This window comes from Mobula hypostoma, chromosome 7 (assembly GCF_963921235.1).
Source record: "Mobula hypostoma chromosome 7, sMobHyp1.1, whole genome shotgun sequence".
NCBI classification, from domain to species: domain Eukaryota; kingdom Metazoa; phylum Chordata; class Chondrichthyes; order Myliobatiformes; family Myliobatidae; genus Mobula; species Mobula hypostoma.
In genome coordinates, this window is record NC_086103.1 from 122,697,297 (window position 1) to 122,719,522 (window position 22,226).

Here is a 22,226-nt window from a genome sequence, read left to right on the forward strand (position 1 = left end):
GCACACCACCAACAAACAATGAAGATTGGAATTAACAACCTGGGAAACTGGTGACTAGGAAGGCTAAAAGGGCCTTAAGTGTCCTTAGTGAGCAGAATCAAGGGAACTCCCTAGGCAATTTGTACTTGAACAAAAATGAACAAAAAAGAAGATAACTATGGAGAGGGTAGGTTCACTCAAAGACAAAAGAGGGAATTTGCACTTGGAGTTGGAGCATGTGGCTAATGTACTAAGTGGGTACTTTGTGTCGATATTTACCAAGGGCATGGATTTGGAGGATAGTGAAGACTGTCACATGATCACGAGGTATGTAACAAGACAGTAGGACATGCTGGGACATTTTGAGATTGGGGAGGTAGTGCTGGTTCCGTATTAACATGGTTAACTTCCCAGGTCCTAATGGCATAGATCATAGAACATTGAGAAGATTTCTGGCGTTTTGAAAAAGATCCTTGTGCTCTCACTAGCAACAGGTGAGGTGCCAGAGAACTGGAGAGAAGCAAACGTGTCATTGTTTAAGAAAGAACATGGGATAATTTGGGTGATTATAGACCAGGGAGTCTCAAGTCAGCAGTGGAAAAGCAATTGAAAAGAATACTGAAGGATAGAGTTTAAGAGCATTTGGAAAGGCATGGTGTCCTTAGAGACAGTCAATATGGCCTTGTGCAGGATAGGTCATGCCTTACAAGTTGATTGAGTTATTTTGAGGAGGTGACAAGGGGGCATGATGAACTTAAGGTAGTGGATGTTCTTACATGGACTTCAGTCAGGTATTTGATAAGATCCCCATGGTACATAGATTCAGAAGATAAAGATGCATGGGAGCCAGGGTGAATTGCGTTTTTGGATATATTGCATTTTGAATATAAATAATTTGGATGGAAATGTAAATGAGTGGATTAACAAGATTGCAGATGACACCAGAGTTGTGGACGGTGTAAAGGACTATCAAACAGTACAGTGGGATATGGATCAATATCAGGTATGGACAGAGAAGGGGAAGATGGAATTTAATCCAGAAAAGTGTGAGGTGTTGCACTTTGGGAGGCAAATGAACAGAGAAAGTATACAGTTACTGGTAGAAGCATTGAGGTACAGAGGGATCGTGGAGTCCAAGTTCACAGTTCATAAAGTGGCTGCATGAACAGATAATGTGATAAGGAAGGTGTCTTCATTGGTGTTGAGTATAACAATAAGAAGTCATGCTGCAGCTATATATAAAAAAAAGTTTCAGTCATATGGGTCTTGGAACCCTTTATATGGTTCTGGTCACCCCAAAGTCCACCACCACCTCCATAGTAATAGTATAGTCTTCATTATAGGAAGGAGGTGGAGACTGCAGAAGAGCTTTACCAGAATACTACCTGGATTAGAGCAGCGGTCCCCAACCACCGGGCCGCAAAGCATGTGCTACCAGGCCGTGAGGAAACGATATGAGTCAGCTGCACCTTTCCTCATTCCTTGTCATGCACTGTTGAACTTGAACATAGGGTTGCCAACTGTCCCATATTTGCCGGGACATCCCGTATATTGGGCTAAGTTGGTTTGTCACATATGGGACTGCCCTTGTCCTGTATTTCCCCTGCTAAGGTAGAGCGTTCCTATGAAACCTTTCGTGCCGAAATGGCATAAAGCGAAGAAGCAATTACCATTAATTTGTATGAGAAAATTTTTGAGTGTTCCCAGACCCAAAAAATAACCTACCAAATCATACCAAATAACACATAACACCTAAAATAACACTAACATATAGTAAAAACAGGAATGATATGATAAATTCACAGCCTATATAAAGTAAAAATAATATATGTACAATGTAGTCGGGAAGATTAAGCCAAAAGCGATTTGTGGGAGAAAGAAAAAATCGGCACGTACGTGCATGTGCACATCACATATGCGCACGTCACGCATGTGCACACAGGTGCCTGCGCAAGGCTTCATGGTCATGTGGGTAGTCTTTATGGAGTAAACACAAATGTCCCGGGATTTGACTGCTACGTTTGTCCCTTATTTGGGAGTGAGAAAGTTGGCAACCCTAACTGTAATGTTGAGGTGAGTTTAACCCTACTTGAACATACCCCCCCCCCCCCGGTCGGCCGGTCCGCTAGAATATTGTCAATATCAAACCGGTCCGGAAAAGGTTGGGGACCCCTGAATTAGAGGGTATAAGCTGTAAGGAAAGTTTGGACAAACTGGAGTTGCTTTCCCTAGAGCAGGGGTTCCCAACCCTTTTTATGCATGGAGCCTCACCATTAACCAAGAGATCCATGGACCCTAGGTTGGAAACTCTTGCCCCAGAATGCTGGAGGCTGAGGGAAGACCTGATAGAGGTGTTTTTTTTTTTTTTTTTTTAGATTATGTGAAGCATAGATGTGGTAGACAGAATCCTTTCCCCAGAGTAGAAATATGAAACTCCAGAGGACATGTTTTTAATGTTAGAGGAAGGAAATTTAAAGGTGACTTGAGAGCCAAGGTTTTGTTTTAGCCAGAATGGTAGGTGTCTGGAACAGATTACCAGGAGTAGTAGATTAGGAGACTTTTGGGTATTCACCTGAATGTGAAGATGATGAGGGGATATGGAATATACACAGGAGGATGATGAGATATTGTATAAATTGGCATTAAAATTGCCCCAACAATGTAGCCGAATGGCCTTCCAACACAGACATGAAATACAGAATTCACCATCAGCTACAGTGTAACAGCTCTCTGAGGAAAAGGACCAATCAAAGACTAAAACAACAAACCTGACACTAAGTTCATTGGCGCCAATGCTGTCTCTGCAAAATCCTCACTTGATTGCAGAATAGGTGAAGCAATGTCAATGTCTTCTTACTGGACACTCAAAATCCAAGACTATTTGCAGAGGAAGGACTGCTGAACATTTGAAACCACCCACCCACCCCATAAGGCATGAGAGCCCGTGATCCTCAATGTGCTTTGTAACATACTTTTACCAAAATCCAAATTTTCTTCAAATTGTAACATGACCTCAATCAAATACATCAATTGCACAAAAAATAGACAAATCCAACACAGAAGTAACCCTTTTGAAAAGAGCTCTAATTAATTATATTTAACAAAAGAATGGTGAGTGAACTATTAGTGCTGATAAACCAACAAGATGACCAATATATTAGTGATGCCCAGGCAGACTTTCTGCACTGTGTGCTTACGGTTTGGCTGATTTGAGGTTTTTTCTTACTCAGGTTATTGCTGAAATAGTAACAGAAAAGCATCTTGCAGAAGGACGTATGTATCCTCCACTTAACACCATAAGGGATGTTTCATTCAAGATTGCTACAAAGGTATGGAAGTATTTTCATTTGATAAAATAATTAAATTCTGCACATGCAAAGCAGAAGAACTAAAACATAGCTGAATTCCAGGAAAAAATTACCCTGGATTGTTTATTTTCTAATTTGTTCCTTTATTTCAAGCTTCTGATTAAAACTTTGAACTGAATTGCTGTAACTTTGGATCAGATACTGACACAAAACCTAATCAAATGAAATTTGTAATGTAATTCGGGGGGGGGGGTGAAGCTCAGTCACAACCTGTTCCTTGCTCTCAGTGCTGCATTATGATATCACAAGGTACTAGATAGATTGATGGGTAATTCTTCCCAGTGTTTTTGTCTTCAGATCTTCTGACTGGCCAAGAGATTTGAAGATCAGGATACTGTGATATAGCTGAAGAAACCTTGTATAAAATTACTTTTGGCTCATGTGGGAGAATGAGGAGGTGATTGATAGGAGCTACAGGGAGGTAGTCACCCTTCAGTTGCAGGAGGCAGGTACCTGAGTGACTGTCAGGAGAGGAAAAGGAAGTAGGCAGCCAGTGCAGTGTACGCCTGTGGTATCTCTCAATAATAGTTATCTTCGGCTGTCCATCGATGATGACTGAGGCCTGGGCAAGGTTGTACGGAAGACCGGCAGTTGCCCATGCTACAAGTCTCCCATCTCCACGCCACCGATGTTGTCCATGGGAAGGGCATTAGGACCCATACAGCTTAGCACCGGTGTCTTCGTAGAGCAATGTGTGGTTAAGTGCCTTGCTCAAGGACACAACGCGCTGCCTCAGCCGAGGCTCGAACTAGCGACCTTCAGATCACTAGACCGATGCCTTAACCACTTGGCCACGCGCCACAACAATAATATGTATACCACTTTGGATACTCTTGGGGGAGGGGGAAAGATAACCTACCGGGGAAACCACAGCAACTGTATCTCTGGCACTGAGTGTGGTGCTGTGGCGCAGGGGGGAAGGGGAAGAAGAGGAATGCAGTAGGGATGGGGGATTTCATAGTTAGAGGAATAGGCATAGATTCTGTGGATGCGACAGCGACACCCAGATGGCATGTTGCCTCCCAGGTGCCAGGGTCAAGGATGTCCCGGATTGGCCCCCTTGCAACCTAAAGGGAGAGAATGAGCAGCCAGAAGTCTTGGTACACATTGGCACCAATGAGATAGGTAGGAAAAGGGAGGGTGTCCTGAAGGGAGACTTTGGGGAGCTTGGTAGAAAGTTGAAAAGCAGGACTTCCAAAGTAGTAGTCTCTGGGTTGCCATGCCAGTGAGGGTAAGAATAGGATGATTTGCCTGATGGATGCGTGGCTGAGGAATTGATGCAGGCCGCAGGGTTTCAGGTTTCTGGATCATTGGGCTCTCTCCTGGGGAAGGTATGACCTGTATAAAAGAGACAGGTTACGTCTGAACTCAAGAGGGACCAATATCCTTGCAGGCCTCCCCAGAACTGCTGGGGAGGGTTTAAACTAATTTGGCAGGGAGGTGGGAAACTGAGTGGTAGGGCTAAGGATGGGGCAGTTGGTTTACAAGCAGAGGTGGTGTATAGTGAGACTGTCAGGAAGGACAGGCAGATGATAGGGAAAGATTGCAGTCAGTGGGATGGGTTGCAGTGTCACAAGAGGACAAAATAGAAAAGGGAGACAAGTAGAGGACTGAAGGTGTTATATTTGAATGCGCACAGTATATGGAATAAAGTAGATATCTTGTAGTGCAGATATCGATTTGCAGGTATGATGCTGTAGGCATCACTGAGTTGTGGCTGAAAGAAGATTATAGTTGGGAGTTTAACATCCAAGGATACACATTGTATTGAAAGGACAGTTAAGTAGGCAGAGGGAGTGGTGTGGCTCTGTTGATAAAACATGTAATCAAATCCTTAGAGGTGACATAGGATTTAAAGATGTAGAACCATTGTGAGTAGAGCTAAGGAACGGCAGGGGTAAAAAGACTCTTGTGAGAGTTACATACAGGCCTCTGAACAATAGCCAGGAGGTGGGCTACAAATTGCAACAGGAGATAGAAAATGCACATCAGGAGGGCAATATTACAATAATCACAAGGGATTTCAATATGCAGGTAGATTAGAAAAATCAGGTTGGTGCTGATTTTGGATCCCTAGAGGGAGAATTTTGTGGAATGCCGATGAGATAGCTTAACAGCTTGTGATTGACCCTACTAGAGGATCAGCTATTCTGGGTTGGATGTTGTGTAATGAACCAGTTTAGGGACCTTAAGATAAAGGAACCCGCAGGTGGCAGTGATCATAATATGATAATTTGAGAGGGAGAAGTTAGAGTCACATATGTCAGGATGTCTCTGGAGGAAAGGGAATTACAGAGTTGAGAGAGGACCTGACCAAAGTTGATTGGAAGGGGACACTATCAGGGATGACAGCAGAGCAGCAATGGCTGGAGTTCCTGAGAGAAATTCGGAAGGCTCATGATAGATACATCCAAAAGTAGTAGTATTCTTAAGGCAAGATGACACAACCATGGCTGCCAAGGAAAGTCGAAGCCAACATAAAAGCAAATGGCAGAGCATATAATAGAGCAAAAAAATTAGTAGGAATTTAGAGGACTGGGAAACTTAAGAACCAACAGAAGGCAACTTTAAAAAAAAAACGTAAGGATGGACAAGATTAAATATGAAGTTCATCTAGCCAGTAATATCAAAGAGGGTACCAAGTTTTTTTTTCAGATATATAAAGAGTAATAGAGAGGCAAGGGTAGATATTGGACCAATGAAAAAAGATGCTGGAGAGATGGTAATGGGAGACAAGGAAATGGCAGACAAAGTGAATAAGTATTTAGCATCAATCTTCATTGCGGAAGATACTAGCCAGTATACTGGATATTCAAGAGTGTTGGGGACAGAAGTGAGTGCAGTTGCTATTACTAGAGAGAAGGTGCTTGAGAAACTGAAATGTCTTGAAGGTAGGTAAAGCACCTGGACCATGTGATGTATACCCCAGGGTTCTGAAAGAGGGAGCTGAAGAGATTGCGGCAGCATTAGTTGTGATCTTTTAAGAATCAGTAGATTCTGGCATGGTTCTGGAGGACTGGAAAATTGAAAATGTCATGCCACCCTTAATGAAAGGAGTGGGCAGAAGAAAGGAAATTGTAGGCCATTAGCCTGTCTTCAACAGCTGGGCTGCTGGAGTTGACTGTTAAGAATGATGTTTTGGGGGCACTTGATAAAATAGACCAAAGGTACTATAGTTTTCTTAAGGAGAAATCTTGCCTGAGAGATCAGTTGGAATTCTTTGCGGAAATAACAAGATGGACAAGCAAGAAGAATCGGTGGATGTTGTGTACTTGGATTTTCGGAAGACTTTTGACAAGGTGCCGCACCTGAGATTGCTTAGTACGATAAGACTCCATGGAAGTGCAGGAAAGATGCTAGCAAGGATATAGCATTGGCAGGAGACAGAGTAGGAATAAAGGGAGCCTCCTTTGACTGGCTGCTGATGACAAGTGGTTTTCCACAGGGGTTGGTTTTGGGTCTGCTCCTTTTTACGTGGTATGTCAATGATTTGGATGACAGAATTGACGGCTTTGTGGCCAGGTTTGCAGACGACACAAAGATGGGTGGAGCAGCAGGTTGTGTTGAGATGCAGGGAGGCTGCCGAAGCACTTAGACAAGTTAGGAGAATGGGCAAAGAAGTGACAGATGGAATACAGTGTCAGGGAAGTGTATGGTCATGCTCTTTGATAGAAGGAATAAAAGCATAGACTGTTTCCTAAGTGGGGACAACATTCAGAAATCAGATTTGCAAACGGACATAAAGTCAACTTGCAGGTTGAGTTGGTGGTGAGGAAGGCAAATGCAATGTAAGGCCAATTCATTTTGAGAGGATGAGAATATAAAAACAAGGATGTAATGCTGAGGCTTTATAAGGGCCTGGCGAGTCTTTGCTTGGAGTATTGTGAGCAGTTTTGGGCTCTTTATCTAAGAAGTGATGTTCTGACGTTGGCGAGGGTTGAAAGGAGGTTCACAAAATTAATTCTGGGAATGAAAGATTTATATGAAAAGTGATGGCTCTGGACCTGTAGTTGCTGGTATTTAAAAGAATGGGGTGGGGGTCTCAGTGTAATCTATTAAATGTTAAAAGGCTTAGACAGTAGATGTGGAGAGGATGTTTCCTATAGTGGTGGAGTCTAGGACTAAAGGGTGCAATCTCAGAATAGAAGGCCATCTATTTAAAATGGAAATAGGGGGAATTTCTTCAGCCATTGGGTGGTAGATCTGTGGAATTCTTTGTCACAGGTCGTTATGGAGGCCAAGTCATTGACTGTGTTTAATGTGGAAGTTGATAAATTGTTGATAAGTGAAAGGTTACAGGGAGAAGACAGAAGAGTGGGGTTGAGAGGGAAATGAATCAGTCCTGATCAAATAACAGAGCACACCTGATAGGCCAAATGGCCTAATTCTGCTCCTATATTTCATGATCTAAAGTAATTAAATTTAAATGAATTAATTAGTAGTGGTAGTGTTGAGCAGGAAATGTGTTATAGCTGCAACAGGTGATTTCACAGTGATCATATCAGCAGCAATATTGTCTGCTTGTGAAACCATTAGTCACTGTCAGTGAGCTGCATTCTGACTCCAGATACAGCAGGAGTTACCTGGACACAATTCCAGTAATACCCCTTAGATTAATTATCACAGATTTGATCAGTGCTCCAGGGCGGGAGTGCGTTACTGCAGAAGAGGCAGGTAGAGAGACTGAGAAAGTAACGCTGCCTCAGCATTTACTCTTGTCGAGCAGGCAGAAAGTTCCTGCTCCTGATTTATCGAGGATAGGGACTGACAAGATATGCTAACTGTCCATGGCACCATGGACAAGGGGCCATTTAACTGAGGAGAGAAATGAGAAACTTAGTCATTCGGAATAGATACTTAAAGGAACAGACACTGTCCTCTGTAACAGAGTCAGAATCCCAAAGGATTTGTTGCCTGACCACTGCCAAGGCTAAGGGCATTCCTTTTGGAATGGAGAGGAATCTGGATTGGGAAGGACTGGGTACCACCGTATAAAAGACAGAGCTGGACTAGAAAAGAATGTCTTGTTGAGGGATTATTTGTAAGGATTTTGTACATTCTGCCCATGATTGTATGGATTTCCTCTAGATGTTCCAGTACCCTAATTCTGGCCCACCTATTACCAAAGAAGAAATAACTAAAGCAATGAAAAGCATGAAACATGGTAAAGCCACTGGACCTGATGAAATTTCAGTGGAAATGATACAAGCCCCAGAAGATCTGGGCATAGATATTCTTTTTGAACTGTTTAATGGCATATATGAGTCTGGTGTATTGCCTGACGATCTCTTGAAATCAGTTTTTATAACCCTGCCAAAAATTCCTGGAACTATTGACTGTGAAAATTATAGACAATCAGTCTTATGAGTCACATAATAAAGATTTTGTTCAGAATTGTTCTGAGTTGAATTAAAAACAAGTTAAGAAACTTCTAAACTACAATATGGGTTTATTGAGGACAGAGGAACTAGGAATGCAATTTTCATACTATGAATGCTTTCAGAAAGGGCAATTTGAATATCAAAATGGTGTCTTTTTATGTTTTATTGATTTCACTAAAGCATTCGACAAAGTGCAACATGAAAAATTATTTCAAATTCTCACTAAACTAAACATTGACGGAAGGGACCAACAACTGCTTCAAAATTAAGCAGTTGGACTAAAATTCAAAGTGGAGTTAGACAGGGATGTGTTGCCTCACCGGAATTGTTTAATATCTATAGTGAAATTATTCTCAGAGAAATAGAAGACCTAGATGGGATAAAAATTGGAGGTGCTAACATAACAATGTAAGATATGCCGACAATACCACTCTAATAGCAAGTGCTGCAGAAGACCTGCAAATCCTCCTTGACAAAGTAGTACAAACAAGTGCAGATTTTGGTCTAACCGTCAACTACAAAAAAACCAAATGTATGGTAATATCAAAATTGCAGGATACTCCCAACTGTCAATTGTACATCAGTAACCAAGAGATTGAACAAAAGACTGGCTTTATATCACAAGATGCTAGAAGTAAAGTAGAAATAAAAAGAAGAATTGTTATTGCCAAAACCAACTTCCAAAAAATGAAACCCATTTTTACCAACAGACATATTTCTATGACAACAAGGCTTAGGCTACTAAAATGTTACATCTGGTCAATCTTGCTGTATGCTTCCAAAACATGGACTATAACATCAGAACTCTAAAGAAACTTAGAAGCAACAGAAATGTGGTTTCTTAGAAGAATGCTGAAAATATCATGTAGAGATAGGGTAACTAATGAGACGGTACTCCAACGTGCCCATTACAAAAAGGTCTTTAATGAGAACATTAAATGAGAGGAAACTTAAATTCCTTCAGAAAGGGAGAAATAGAATGCCTTACATTACAAGGCCGTATACCTGGGAAACGTGGTAGAGGAAGGCAAAGAAGAAAATATATGGACACTGTGAAAGAACTAACAGCTCTAAGTGTGCAAGATATCATTGACGCTGCGAGGGATCGTTCGATGTGGAGAGCCATGATTGCCCAAGTGTGTAACGCACAAGGCACATGAAGAAGAAGTTGTTCCAGTACCCTCCCACGTTGCAAAGGTGTACTGGTTATTAGGTTAGTTGGTCACCTGGGTGTAATTGGGTGGGGTGGGCTTGTTGGCTGGAAGGCCAATTACCGTGTTGTATCTGTAAATAAAAAATAAATTGGGAAAGCAAGCATGTAGCAAGCAAGCTCAGAGACTGGGAGAAATATGTAATGATTTGCATAGTATTGTCACAGTCACTGGGGAAGAACGCAGTTCCACTGGGACAGCTATTTGAACTATGCTGGGGCTTCTAACTTGGTGAATCACACAAGCAGCATAAATAGGGCTATAGATCAGGCTTTTAAAATAAAGGGGATAAGGTTTGAAGTTTTAATAAATCAAAAAGAGGTAAGTGAGCAGTGACACGGGATAGTGAATGAAAGCAGAAGTCATGCCAGGATGGGGCAGAAAGTGGAACCTCAGTAAGTAACAATTGTAAAATGTTTAAGACTTGTGTCTCTTGATCTGAATGCACATTGTATTTGTAACAAGATATGTGAGATAACACTTAAATAGAAAGTAATTACTTTGATTTCATGGTGAATACTGAGATGAAGTTGCGGGATGATCAGGACTGGGAACTCAATATTCCAAATTGTTAACACGAGGAAATCTGCAGATGCTGGAAATTCAAGCCACACACACAAAATGCTGGTGGAACGCAGCAGGCCAGTCAGCATCTATAGGAAGAGGTACAGTCGACATTTTGGGCCAAAAACCTTCGTCAGGACTAACTGAAAGAAGAGACAGTAAGAGATTTGAAAGTGGGAGGGGGAGTGAGAGATCCAAAATGATAGGAAAAGACAGCAGGGGGAGGGATGAAGCTAAGAGCTGGACAGGTGATTGGCAAAAGGGGTACAGAGTTGGAGAAGGGGGAGGATCATCGGGCAGGAGGCCTAGGGAGAAAGAAAGGGGGAAGGGGAGCACAGAGGAAGATGGAGAGCAGGCAAGGAGTGATTGTGAGAGGGACAGAGAGAGAAGAAAATAAAAGGGGGGAGGGAATAAAAATAAATAAGGGATGGGATAAGAAGGGGAGGAGGGACATTAACGGAAGTTAGAGAGGTCAATGTTCATGCCATCAGGTTGGAAGCTATCCAGACGAAATATAAGGTGTTGTTCCTCCAACCTGAGTGTGGCTTCATCTTGATGGTGGAGGAGGCCATGGATTGACATCAGAATGGGAATGGGACGTGGAATTGAAATGTGTGGCCACTGGGAGATCCTGCTTTCTGTGGCGGACAGAGCATAGAGGTTCAGTGAAACGGTCTCCCAGTCTGCATCGGGTCTCACCAATATATACAGAAGGCCACACTGGGTGCACTGGACGCAGTATATCACCCCAGCCGACTCACAGATGAAGTGTCGCCTCACCTGGAAGGATTGTCTGGGGCCCTGAATGGTTCCATATTGTTGATGGTCCCAAAAATTAGGCAAAGAGCAAAAGGAGGTGGTTGAAAAGGGAAGGCTGTGAGTGGTGATGGAGGTGAAAATAGATTATACATGGAATAAGGAATAGCATGGCAGGGAAAAATACTTACTCATAAAGTGATGCCACTAAGTAGAACTAAGTATACAATTGGAATTGGAAGCTGTGTGACAAGCAAAACTACTGATTTTATAAACATGAGATTTTTCAGGTGTTGGAAATGTAGAACAACGCACACAAAATGTTTCCTGTGGCAGAGAATTCCACAGATTCACCCCTCTCTGTGTGAAGAAGTTGTTCCTCATCTCAGTCCTAAAAGGCTTCCCCTTTATCTTCAAACTGTGACCCCTGGTTCTAGGCTTCCCCAAAATCGGGAACAATCTTCCTGCATCTAGCCTGTCCAATCCCTTTAGGATTTTATACATTTCAATCAGATCCCCCCTCAATCTTCTAAATTCCAGAGAGTATAAGCCTAGTCGAAAGAACTCATTATGTATACAGATTACGGAGCAAGAGGTGCTTGCTATCTTGAGGCACATTAGTGTGGATAAATCTCCAGTGCCTTACAAGGTGTCCCCATGGACCTTGCAGGAGGCTAGTGTATAAGTTGCTGGGTCCCTAACAGAAGTACTTAAATGTGTTTAGCCACAGGTGAGGTGCCAGAGGATTGGAGGACAGCTAATGTTGTTCCACTCTTTAAGAAATGCTATAAGGATAAGCCAGGAAATTATAGGCCAGTGGGCTTGACATCAGCGGTGGGTAAATTGTTGGAAGGTATTCTAACAGACCTGATATATAAGTATTTGGGTAAATAGAGCCTGATACTGGATTGTCAAACTGGTTTTGTGTGTGGTAGGTCATGTCTAACGAATCTTAAGAGTTTTTCCAGCCGGTTACCAAGCAAGGTAGTGGATGTTGTCTATATGGACTTTAGCAAGGCCTTTGACAAGGTCCCACATGGGAGGCTGGTCAAAAAGATCCGGTCACTTGGCATTCAGGATAAGGTACTGAATTGGATTCAACATTGGATTCATGGCAGAAGCCATAGAGTGGTAGCAGATATTTACCCCTCTAACTGGAAGACTATAACTAGAGGTGTGCCACAGAATGGGTGCTGGGTCTGTTCTTGTTTTGTCATCTAGATCAACTATCTGGATGACAGTTTGGTAAACTGGATTAGCAAATCTGTAGTTGACACCAAGATTGGGTTCGTAGTGGACAGTGAGGAAGGCTATCAAAACTTGCAGCATGATCTGGACCAGCTGAAAAATGGGCCAAAATTAACTGATGGAGTTTAATGCAGACAAGTGTGAGGTGTTGCACTTTTGGAAGGACAAATTAGGGTTAGGACTTGCGTGGCAAATGGTAGGGCACCGCAGAGTGCAGTAGAACAGGGGGATCTGTAAATACAGATCTATAATTCCATAAAAGTAGCATCACAGATAGATAGTCATAAAGGGAGCTTTTGCCACATTGGCCTACATAAATCAAAATATTGAGCACAGGAGTTGGGATGTTATGTTGAAGTTGTATAAAACACCTCTCATGGAGTATTGTGTGCAGTTCTGGTTACCTACCTTTGGGAAAGATATCAATCAGATTGAAAGAATGCAGAGAAAATTTACAAGGACGTTGCCAGAACTTGAGGACCTGAGCTATAGGGATAGGTTGAATAGATTAGAACTTTGTTCTCTGGAACATGGGAGAATGAGGGGAGATATGGTAGAGGTATTCAAAATTAAGAGGGATACAGCTAGGGGAAATGCAAAGAAGTTTTTTCCATTGAGGTTGGGTGAGACGAAAACTAGAAGTAATGGGTTAAGGGTGGAAGGTGAAATAATTGAGGGAAACATAAGGGGGAACTTCTTCACTCAGATGGTGGTGTCAGCAGAAATGGTAGGTATGAGTTCAGTTTCAGCACTTAGAGAAATTTTAGATAATATATGGATGGGAGCGGTATGGAGGATAATGGTTCAGGAGCAGGTGAATGGGACTAGGCAGAATAATAGTTTGGCACAGACTAGATGGGCTGAAGGGCCTGTTTCTGTGCTTAGTGTTTGATGACTCTATAACTCAGCAAGCTAGGCAGCATCTGAGAGGGGAATAAACAGTCAGCATTTCAAGCTGAGACCTTTCATCAAGACTAGAAAGGAAGGGACAGAAGCCTGTCTGCAGTTTTCATGGTTGACTTTAGTATGTTGATTTAAATCAAACTTGCAAGGATATGGTGGAAGTGACATTTGTACAGTTAATTAGGGATTGTTTCTCAGAAAAAAACATTATAAATCTTACCTGGGGAAGGGTTATTTCAGATTATCAGACTTGATCCCATATAATGAGTTGAAGTTAATAGGAGGTCTTGCAGCTGTGGATCTTCAATTATATAGTAATGATAACATGGTAGAATTCCAAAAAGAGATTTGAGAACCAGTGCTCAGCACCAAAACAAGTGTCCCCAGTGTAAATAAAGGAAATTACAGAAGATCTGAAGGTGAACCAGGAAAATGAGCTAAGAAAAAGATCAGGAGATAGTAGTAGATATTTAATTAGACAATTCAAAATTCTCAGAAGATACTTATCTCAATTTGAAAGATGAATTTGATGAGCAAGATGAAACATCTGTGATTCATAAAAGGAGGTCAAGAAAAATATTTAAATTAAAATCTATTGCAAATAATTACAAATGACTGAATCTAGTGTTTGATCAGAGTTCTGGGAATTCTCATGACCCAGCAGCATAAGGTTAAAAATGGCTGCAAGGGGGGAGAATATTGATTGAGAGTAAACTGGCAAGTAACTTGAAAACAATCAGCAAGAGCTTCTATAAATAAATAACAAATTAGTTGGTAGCTAAGATGTATGAGATCCCGGATGGGAATCTGTGTGTATGTGTGTGAGGGAGAGAGAGAGAATGGTTTAATAACAGGAAATGGCAGAGAACTGAACCAATACTGAACCATCAGTCTTCGTATAGAAGACAATACAAACACTCCAGAAATAATTGGTGGGCCTGTTTCAAGTACTGCGGAAGAACTTTTGACAATCTCTATCCCTGGGTATAAACTAAATGGGAAGAACTCGGTGGGTCAGACAGCATCTGTGGAAGGAAATTGGACCGTTGATATTTCAGATTGACATCCATTAGGACCAATCAGAAGGGTCTCAGCCCAAACTGTTAACTGTTTCAAAAGGAATGACTGCAGAAATATTAAGGTCTTTGGTCAAAGCCTTTCAAAACTAATGAGTTTTAAGAATGCACCTGTGGAAAGTGGGTGGTGTACTAAAAACAGAATTAGGTTTATTGTCACTCACGCAAGTTTGTTGTTTTGTGACAGTGCAGTTCAGGCATAACAAGTTACTGATAAGTTACAATCAAATAAATAAATAGAGCATAAGATGAATAGTAAGGTAGTGTTCATGGGTTCATGGACCTTCCAGAAGTCTGGCAGAGGGGAAGAAGCTGCCCTAAGACATTAAGTGTTAGTCTTCAGATTCCTGCACTTCCTCCCTGTTGGTAGTAATGAGAAGAGAGCGTGTCCCCGATGGTGGGGGTCCTTCGTGATTGGTGCTGTCTTCTTGAGGCACCACCTTGGGAGATGTCATTGGTGGGGGGGGGGGGCTACTGCCCCTAATGGAGATGGCAGAATCTACAATCCACTGAAGCCTCTTACATTCATATGCATTGGTGCCTCCATATCAGACTATGATGCTGTCCATTGTACATTTGTAGAGATTTGCTACAAAATCTCCTCAAACTCCTGATGAAGTATAGTCATGGGAGTGCCTTCATCATGATTGCACAAATATGTTGGACCCAGGATAGATTCTCTGAGATGGTGATAGCCAGGAACTTGAACCTTTCCAATGCTGATCCCTCTGAGAATTGGTGAGTATTCTACAAGCATCCCCTTCCTGAAGTCCACAATCAATTCCTTGGTCATGCTGACATTGAGTACAAGGTAGTTGTTACAACACCATTCGACCAGCTAATCTATTTCATCCCTTTACTACTCCTCATCTCTGTTCTTGGCAAATTCTCAGACGGTGGTGTCATCAGCAAATTTGTAGATGGCATTTGTACTGTTCCTAGGCACATAGCCATGAATGTAGAGAGAGTAAAGTAGTGGGCTAAGTATGCATCCCTGAGGTGTACCTGTGTTGATTCAATAAGGAGGAGATATTATCACGAATCCATACTAACTTTGGTCTTCTGATGAGGAAGTCAAGAATCCAGTTGCAGAAGGAGGTACAGAGGCCCAGGTCTTGAGTATTGTTAGCTAGTAATGAGGGGATGATACTGTTTAACACCGAGCCACAATAGATAAACAGAACCCTGGCATAGATATTGCTGTTGTCTTGATGGTCCATAGCCCAGAGGAGATTCAGTGAAATTGCATCATCTGTGGACCTGTCAGTAAACAGCAGCGAGTCCAGATCTTCTGCTGAGGCAGGAGTTAATTCTGGCTGTGATCAACCTTTCAAAGCACTTCATCAGAGTAGATGTGAGTGCTACTGGGCAATACTCTTTGAGGCAATTCATCTTGCTCCTCTTTTGCACCGGTATGATCCATGCCTCTGTGAAGCAAGTGGGAACCTCCAGCTGCAGCAATAAGAGGTTAAAGATGTCTTTAAACACTCCAGCCAGTTGGTCAGCACAGGTTTTCAGTGCCCTGCCAGTGTCACTGTTGGGGCTTGACACTTTACAAGGGTTCAGCCTCTTGTAGGATGTTCTGACATCGGCCTCCGAGGCAGAAATCACGAGGTTACCAGATAATAGGACGTTTGCACAGTTGTAGTGTTATTCGTCCTTTCAAAGCCTGCATAAAAGCCATTGGGCTGGTCAGAGAGTGAAGCATCATTGCCAATTATGTTATATCTAGCCCTCAAGGGACTGCGAATTTCCTGATTAATCTATGTGACATCTTGTTTGGGCATGGTCGGGATGTTCTCAAAGGCACACACTCATCCATGCAGGTCTCGATGAACTCTAGATAATATACCTAGAGGCAGATACATTAGGGACATTTATGAGACTTTTAGATAGGCACATGGATGAAGGGAAAATGGAGGGCTATCTAGGACAGAATGTTAGACTGATGTTGGAGTAGGTTAAAGGGTTGGCATAACATTGGGGCCAAAGGGCCTGTACTGTGCTGTACTGTTCTATGTTCAACAGCTTTAGGAAATCAATGAGGAGCCTGCAACTCAGATCTTCTGCTATCACTGGTGTATCCCTGTAAATAACAAGAAAATAGTGCAACTAGCACAGCTTACCTCCAGTTCGACTCGGAGTCAGTTTTATTATCGCTGGTGTGTGTTGTGAAATCTGATGTTTTGTGGCTGCAGTTCAGTACAATACATAAAAAAGCTGTAAATTACAAAAAAAATTTAAAAATAAATGAATAGTGCAAGAAGAGAACATGAGAGTGAGGTAGCTTTCATGGGTTCATGGACCGTTCAAAATTCTGATGGCGAAGGAGAAGAAGCTGTTCCTAAAATGTTGAGACTGGCCTACAGTGATCATAGTGTGCAATATTTGAGCTCTGTTTCATATTTAGTGACAGAAAAAATGAAGCACACAATTAGTGACATCATTAAGTACATGGTTGATTATGAATTTGCTTTATCTAGTTTTGTAATTGGCATGATTTCACAGATGATAATGTTTCAACACCAGATAATCAAAATTTGAATAGCTTAAAAAAGCTTCATCAATTTTTTTGACAATTGATTCTCTGCATTGTGTATATACATCAATGAGCCAAAGTTTGTGTTAAAATATTTCATTTCTGCACATTAATTTGATGATAAGATATCTTTGGTTTTCATATGTGAAAGATGCAGTTTCTGAGATTGCTACAGTAACTTTGCCAGTTGCAGCAGAAGTCTACTCCGATTTCCAAAGCAATACACACAAAATACTGGTGGGACTAGCATTTTTTTGTTTGTGTGTGTGTTTTGCTTTGGATTTGCAGCATCCGCAGATTTTCTGGTGTCTCTGATTTCCAGTTCAGAAGAGAATGTGCATTTCTCAGTGATGACCATATGATAGTTTAACATTTCCTTCTAACAATGTGTAACAGGCCGCTGTTTATCTTCACTTTGCCCTGTAGTAACGTCTCCATACTGAGGTGCTTTGCTGACCTGAGGCATTACTTCATAAAAAAGAAATTTTATTTTGTAAACACTGTGAATAAGTAACCTTGTCCTTATTATGGCATTGGATCTCTTTCCAAGCAACTGGTTTTCTGCTTTTTGGATTTAAAAAATGTGGTTTATGTCTACTCTCTAATATCTCTATTCTGTCTTGCATGACTCGTTGCTCCTCTTGTATTCAGGAAGTGTGTAATGGATGGGAGAGGTAAAGGGAGGGGGTGGTGACTGAAGACAGAGGTGCCTCTATCAAGTACTTACAGCAAGCATGCCAACCATGTTATCCCTTTCCCAAAAGTTTTTTTCAGGCTGAGCTTGTATGAATGAAATGACCTGCATCAGTATAGGTATTGATACTTTACTGAGCATAGTGGAATGCAGCAATAATCGTCTTAATGCCCCAATGGTTTAAAAATCTCTAATGTCAAACACTTGAATTCTCATCACACAGCTTGATATTGTGGCAGGTCTATATCGGCAAACCTTTAGCCTGAAGCAAAATTTTGTCACATCAGTTTGCATCCCTGAAAGATTCTCTTTTTTTTTCCTCCCTTTATAGATCGTGGACTATGCCTATAAAAATAACCTTGCTGCCTGGTACCCTGAGCCAGAGGACAAAGAAGCATTTGTTCGTTCTCAAATGTACAGCCCCAATTATGACTCCTTTGTATTTGATAAATATGAATGGCCTAAAGATGCAATGGAAATCCAGAAAGTGTAATTACTTGTGTTGTTCAAATCCCCTCTAATCTGTCAAGATTTTGGAAGGCCTCTCTCAATTTACTGGCTCAAATATTGCTTATCAAAACCTGGTAACTAAGCACATCAAGTATGTTTTCTTTGGGTGTGACTATTGCATTGCTTTCTGGAAAAAAAGTACAATTCTTGTTCAAAGCAATCTGCTCTCATTAGTTTCAAAGTAACAAATACTATTCTTCATGAACAGATGCACTGCAATAATAGGTTTATTGCACTTTTCATATTGATTTTATTTTTCAGGAATTTTATTATTTCATTTTTGTAATCAATGTTGACTTTAAGCAAACTTTGCCATTTGAACATGTTATCTTTCCATAAAATTACAATTACAAAGAACAAAACACAGGCATTGAAAAGGCATCAGTTGCCTAGAAATCATGGGTTCACTGAACTGTATAGTTTGACAAAGACAAATAACTATGGCATTAAACATGTTTTTGCACAAAATGTTAGCTAATTTCATTTTCTGAACATGATTAATGACCCTCCTACTTCTCATACTATTTTGGTTTGGGTTACAGGATGTTCTTAAGGCTACTGCCTGAAATGAGATTCCAGTTCACCAACGTAAGTTGTCCACAAATACCAGTCTTTCAATTCTGTAGAAGAAAACTAGATAAAGTAGCAGACACTATCTATTCAAGTTATTTTGGATGACCTAAAGTCAACCAACCACGGTAGGTTAATATTTCCCTTGTAAAGATATTTTTGGACAGATCAAAGCGGTTCAGAGTTGGAGTTAGCATTAAATAAAGAATTTTCATCATGCCAAGAGGATGCCTTCAATGCAAAAGTTCTAAATACTATGAATACAACAGAAATCTTTAGAAACTGGGTCCAAAAGGAGGTGGAATAAACGCCAATGTCCAGTTCTGTGCAGCATCCAACCTGGATGCAAGCTGTTGATCTCCCAAAAATGAGAAAATCTGTTGCTTTTCCCAGTGCTGAAATCCTGATGAAATCAAATAGAATCTCAAATTGCAAGTGTGTTTAGCTACTTCCTGTTGAGGAATAGCTATTGCCATTTTCTGTTTGTTGGGTCTGTCACACTTAGCTGATCAAATGTATTACTTGTGGATGGTAGCTGAAACACCAGTACCCTGAAAGATTTTATTTTCTGCATAGTAAATTATATATATTTTTGAAGTCTTGTCAATTATGGTATATTTACTGCAGTTAAGACATGCCTGCTGAAATGGAAGACATTGTACCGATGTAGGTTTAAAAAAAGTAAAATTGGAAAACTGTAGAGGATGTACTTTGTAGTTTTTTTTTTAATACCTAAAGAACAGAGGTCTGTATATCCACTTCTACCTGCACTTCTATAATATTGTTGACTATAATATACAGCCATTGTCCTAGTGTAGGGGTTTCCAACCTTTCTCATGCCTTGGACTGATACATAAAGCAAGGGGTCCATGGACCCCAGGTTGGGAACCCATGATCTGGAGTGACAAGTCTGAAGATCTACTACTCGAGTTGTACAGACAGAAACATACACATACACTACCCCCTCTGGCAACATGCTCCAGATAATCAATGACTGTTTTTGTTTTGTTGGGAAAGAACTAAATTGCATCTTCAGATATCCTTTAAAACACCCAACTCGCTTGCACTCTCCCTTTAAAACTCTGTTCTCTTTGTTTTGATACTCCTGCCATGGGAAAGATTTTTTTGGTTGTACACCTTGTATATGCCTCTTAAAATCTTGTAATTCCATCAGGTTGCACCCCCCCCCCCCCAGCCGCCTTTGCTTCAAGGAAAACAGACCCAGTTTATCTAATTTCTCTCCATAATGAAAATCCTACAATCCAGGCAACATCCTGTTGAATTTCTCCAGCACAACCACATCCTTACAATAGTGTGGTGATCAGAACAGCACACAATACTCCATCTGCAGTCTACCCAGTTTTTGTAAAGTTGCCATATCTTAACTTTTATATTCTTTCCCTTGCCTAAGAAGGCAACAAACATTAAATGCTTGTTTTTTCACCATATCTACTACTGTTGCCACTCTTCAGATAACTATGGACGAGCCCCAAGGTCCCTCTGTTCACGAATGTCCTTTTGTTTGTCCTATTCCTATTTGCTTTCCCTAAATGCATCACCTTGCATTTGTTGGAATTTGATACTTTCCATATGATCAATATCCTGGATAACCTTACTTGTGATTCACAACACTATCTTGCTGATCACACCTCTTACATTCATATCCAATATGGTGAACAACAAGGGTCTCCTCACTGCACTGATCCCTGTGGTTCATCACTGGTCATAGTACCAACAAAAAACACCCAAATACAACTATATTAAACAAACTCAATGCATCTTGTTCTTTTAAATTCGTGCTTTTTTAAGGAGCATTTGACTGATCCTGAACAGTGTCATCAGTAACTCCAGTTGTAGATGAGGAGAATTCATCAGTTCTGACCCAGAATCAGAATCAGGTTTAATATCACTGACATGTACTTTATTGTCGCCAAACAATTGGTAATAGATATATCATGACATTTGCTGTTTTGCAGCAGCAATACCTTGCAACACTTAATAAAAGCTATAAATTTCAAAAAGAGGTATATAAAAAAAAGTAAATCAAATATAGAGAAGAGAAAAAAATAATGAGATAGTGTTCATGGATTCATTGTCCATTCAGAAATCTGATGCCGGAGGGGAAGAAGTTGTTCCTGAAATGTTGAGTGTGTGTCTTCGGGATCCTGTACCACTGCCTTGACGGTACCAATGAGAAGAGAGCATGCCCCAAGGAATGTGAGTCTTTTTCAGGCATTGCCTTTTGAAAGTGTCCCAGGTGCTGGGGAGTAGTATCTATGATGGAGCTGGCAGAGTTTACAACCTTCTGCAGCTTTTTCTGATCCTGTGCAGTGACCCTCCATACCAGATGATAATGTGGCCTGTTAGAATGTTACTACACAAAGTTGAGGAACCCAGAAAGGCTGGATGGGGAGGTGAGGTGGGGGGAGGGAGAGTTAACCAGTAAACTATCTAACACAAAATTATTGATTCCAGAATTACCTTCCAATCAAGGAATTGCTTCTGTAATTCTGGAGGTCTTGTGGGAGTCATCTTCAAGGAAGTGTGTCTCAGGAAACCTTGTGATTTTCAATGATAGGAAACACAGGACATGCTGCCAACAAATGCAAATCTATTGAAATCACAACTTCACCAGGTTACATTTAAAATTCTCAAGATCCAGCTGTTCCTTCCTTTCACCCAAACAGCTCACGAATATTTAGGGTTAGGGTTGGCCCAGCAACAAGTATGCTTGTGCCAGGAATAGGGACTTGCACCAGAGAGAAGCTTGATGGACACAGGTATGCAACCGATGAACAGCTCTGTTCTGCGGAGGTCACGAGACACAGCATAAGCACAACCAGCTGTCCTGAAGAAATAGATGGTTTATTTTAGCGGATTTCTCTCCTGAAAGAGGAAAACGTGGCAAGCTTGAGCGGATAACTGACACGTGGGCAGAGATCTGGAACATGTGAAAATCTCTTTTCTGCAAGAACGCCAATGCATTTCCTGTCCAGAACTATTTCTTGTGAGCAGGGTCTTGCTTATGTTGTGTAGAGGACTGAACAGAAAGAGCCAGGACAGCAGAATCAGATACCTGTGATTCAGGGTCAGAGAGCCTGCCCTGCTGCAGGCCTGGAGGTTAAAACAATGATAGTGGCCCCAGCCGCACTGCACTTGTTTGCAGTCGAGGGAGAATGCCCGGTGCTGAAACTAGTCCCCCCATTGCTCTTGTTTGCAGTCGAGGGAGAATGCCCGGTGCTGAAACTAGTTCCCCATTGCTGTTGTTTGCAGTCGAGGGAGAATGCCCGGTGCTGAAACTAGTCCCCCCATTGCTCTTGTTTGCAGTCGAGGGAGAATGCCCGGTGCTGAAACTAGTCCCCCCATTGCTCTTGTTTGCAGTCGAGGGAGAATGCCCAGTGCTGAAACTAGTTCCCCATTGCTGTTG

The 22,226-nt window shown here is 41.4% G+C and overlaps 1 protein-coding gene across 1 annotated transcript in view; it reads left to right on the forward strand.

The window, feature by feature from the left end:
* LOC134349495 (NADP-dependent malic enzyme-like) overlaps positions 1 to 19,518 on the forward strand; it is a 161,458-nt gene extending 141,940 nt beyond the window's left edge. Inside the window, exons 13-14 of the mRNA XM_063053893.1 lie at positions 3,210 to 3,308; positions 18,051 to 19,518. Coding sequence (XP_062909963.1) covers positions 3,210 to 3,308; positions 18,051 to 18,212 — 261 coding nt within the window. The 3' untranslated portion in view covers positions 18,213 to 19,518. The remainder of the gene's footprint in view (positions 1 to 3,209; positions 3,309 to 18,050) is intronic.
* The last annotated feature ends 2,708 nt before the right edge of the window (positions 19,519 to 22,226 follow it).